Source organism: Myotis davidii, unplaced genomic scaffold, assembly GCF_000327345.1.
Source record: "Myotis davidii unplaced genomic scaffold, ASM32734v1 scaffold2100, whole genome shotgun sequence".
Taxonomy (NCBI): Eukaryota; Metazoa; Chordata; class Mammalia; order Chiroptera; family Vespertilionidae; genus Myotis; species Myotis davidii.
Window position 1 is genome coordinate 136,016 of NW_006292458.1, and position 2,955 is coordinate 138,970.

At 67.9% G+C, this 2,955-nt stretch overlaps 1 protein-coding gene across 1 annotated transcript in view; it reads right to left on the reverse strand.

Annotated features, from left to right (window-relative positions):
* The window catches only part of AP2A1 (adaptor related protein complex 2 alpha 1 subunit), a 29,860-nt gene that overhangs the window by 3,788 nt on the left and 23,117 nt on the right, over nt 1–2,955 (reverse strand). Inside the window, exons 8-15 of the mRNA XM_015565442.1 lie at nt 2,687–2,837; nt 2,243–2,411; nt 1,986–2,123; nt 1,314–1,496; nt 892–989; nt 392–623; nt 137–304; nt 4–57 (exon numbers count right to left, since the gene is read on the reverse strand). Coding sequence (XP_015420928.1) covers nt 4–57; nt 137–304; nt 392–623; nt 892–989; nt 1,314–1,496; nt 1,986–2,123; nt 2,243–2,411; nt 2,687–2,837 — 1,193 coding nt within the window. The remainder of the gene's footprint in view (nt 1–3; nt 58–136; nt 305–391; nt 624–891; nt 990–1,313; nt 1,497–1,985; nt 2,124–2,242; nt 2,412–2,686; nt 2,838–2,955) is intronic.

Sequence of the window (2,955 nt, forward strand, 5' to 3'; positions counted from 1 at the left end):
CGCTGGGGGAGGGGCTGCCCGCAGCCCCAGGAGGTCGGCGGAGGGTGAGGGTGTGGACTGCAGGAAGTACAGTCGCAGGTGAGAAGAGACGATTCCCCAGGTGGGCCCTCCCCGTGGCCCAGTCCTGGGGACTCACCACTGTGCTGGGGGTGGGCTCCACACCCCCATTGATGTCGTTGCTGCTGGCGTCCCTCCGGCCATCGTCCAGGGCGCTGGCGGCTCCCGGCCCCTTCTTGCGCTTCAGCTTGGCCAGGATGGACGACTCGCGCTCGGGGAAGGGCGGCATCTCCTCCAGCACCGTGGCCTGCGGGGTGGGGGGCGGGAGCAGGTCAGGAGGAGGGGGAGGGCGGGGCACAGAGGTGGAGGGGGGCAGGTGGGGACGGGCCCTGACCAGGACGTCCGTGCTGGCCACCGAGCTGAGGGTGAGGTACTCGACCGCGCGCTGCTGCAGCTCCACGTCCGCGTTGCGCAGCTGGGAGCCGGCCCGCAGCACGCCCTGGATGGTGGCCTTGGTCTCCGGGAAGAGGTTGATGAACTTGATGTAGGTGGACAGCAGCAGGGCCCGCGTCGCCACGCTGCACAGGTGGAACTTGGAGTGCAGCAGGGAGAACTGCACTGGGGGGCTGCGTGGGGGGCAGGGGTCAGCGTGGGGCTCCACCGTCTCTCCCACAAACCCCCTGAGGTGCCGCCTCCCTGGCTGTGACCCGTCCCAGGCGGCCCCGGGGCAGTGGCTGCGGCCACGCTCCCCTAGAAGCTCCTGAGAGCTGGGCTGTCCCTCACCCACCAGGTTCGGGGCGAGGGGCCGAGAAGATTCCCGTCATCACTGGCCCTGAGACTCCTGGGGTCCCCCCACCCCGGACCCTTCAGAAGTGCGTATGCTCATCCCCTCACCTGGAGCGGGGGTCCCCGGCAATCAGGTTTCCAAACTCCCCGAGGATGTAGCCGCCGACCTTCACCATGTTCTCGTGACAGGCTGGGGCCTGGAGCGCCTGGAGGCCGGGACAGGCATGAGTGCCGGCGCCCTGGCTCCGGTCACCCAGCTGTGCGGGCGGGGCTGACCTCGGGCCCTCCGACGTGTGTGGGATTAGAGATGGAACCGAGGCCAGAGGGGGGAAGTGACCGGCTCCAGCTCCCACAGGCAGTGACACAGGGCAGAGGGAGTGGGTAACTGCTGCGGCCTGGGGATCGGCCACTGCACGCGGCTGACCACACGCTGGCCAGTGAAGGCCGGGCCCCGTGTCCCTTGGAGGAGCAGGGAGCCCAGGGAGCAGCTCTGTCCTTCTCTGCCTCGATGCCCCCGCGGGGGTGCTGACCTCAAACACAGTCTTGGCGGCGTAGCCCTGGACGTCATCACGGTTGGTGACGATCTGCAGCACGCGGTACCACACCTCCTCGCTCACATAGTCGCCTGCGATGCGGATGAGATTGAGGATGGTGTCCACGTACCAGCTGTAGTCCACTGCGTACTTCTCAGCCAGAATGGCCACCTTCAGGACCTGCCAGCCGGAGGGAGGACAGGCATGCGTGTGTGCACGAGCGTAAGGTGTGGACTCAACTAGATCTGGGCTCACAGCTGTCCCCATCTGGAGACCCAGGTGTCCAGGCCCCCAGCCCCTCCTCCCTCAGACCCAGGCGTCCAGGCCCCCAGACCCTCCTCCCTCAGACCCAGGCGTCCAGGCCCCCAGACCCTCCTCCCTCAGACCCAGGAGTCCAGGCCCCCAGCCCTTCCTACGGTCCAGGCCCCCAGCCCCTCCTCCCTCAGACCCAGGGGTCCAGGCCCCCAGCCCCTCCTCCCTCAGACCCAGGGGTCCAGGCCCCCAGCCCCTCCTCCCTCAGACCCAGGGGTCCAGGCCCCCAGCCCCTCCTCCCTCAGACCTAGGATTCCAGGCCTCCAGCCCCTCCTCCCTCAGACCCAGGAGTCCAGGCCCCCAGCCCCTCCTCCCTCAGACCCAGGAGTCCAGGCCCCCAGCCCTCCTAGGACTCACGATCTCTTCTCGGATGGCATAGTCGGCAGTCTCCAGGTACCGCAACATCTCCGACACGATCTGCTTGGCGTTGCTCCGGTCGCACATGGCGTAGAGGAGGTCGGCCGCCCGCTGCCGCACGCTGACGTCCCGCTCCGTCTGAGGGAAGAGAGCAGGGGTGTGTTCTGGGCTCCGTGTGGCACAGGGCTGGCCACCCAAGGCCTCCGAGCCCCGTGCCCTCTGAGGAGGCAGAGGAGACAAGGGCCCCGAGATCACACCTTGAGGGCGTTGATGACGGTGTCAATGTGGGTCTTGACCGCCTCGTGGGAGAACTCGGAGCTGGCCAGCGTGCACATGCTCTCCAGGGCCAGGTAGCGCAGGTTGGTCTCACGGTGCTGCAGGAACTGGCCCAGCTGGTTGCAAGCCCGCACCAGGAGGTTGGGCTCACTGCCAGAGAGAGAGAGAGAGAGAGAGAGAGAGAGAGAGAGAGAGAGACACGGGACATGAGGCAGGGGCCTCGGGCGAGGCTGGTCCATCCGCACCATCCTCAGGACGCAGGTCATGGCCGACCCGGTGACCCGGACATGGAGGCCACAGCCCCAATAAAGAGCCAGTTCTGCCTCCCGGGAGGGAGCCGCACAACCCAGCAGGGTGCCATCCTCCTCCTTCTACCTCAAGGTCACAATTCCCGGGCCCGCCCCCGCCCCCACCCCGGCGGGCACCTGTCGTAGTGGATGATGAGGCTGATGGTCTCGAAGAGGACGGCGTTCTTGGCATTGGAGTGCTGGACCTTCTTGGACTTGGGCGGCTCCTGGGCCTTGTTGAGCACCGTCTCCAGACACTCGACCAGCCTGCCCTTCACCGCCGCGTCCTCTGAGGAAACGGAGGGCATGTCCCGGCTGAGTCTGCCGGCCCAGCTCACCTGCCGGGGGCGGGGGCCAGGCCACGGCCCCCCTTCCACAGGCAGGGGGCCGCCCCGCAGCGGGCGCCC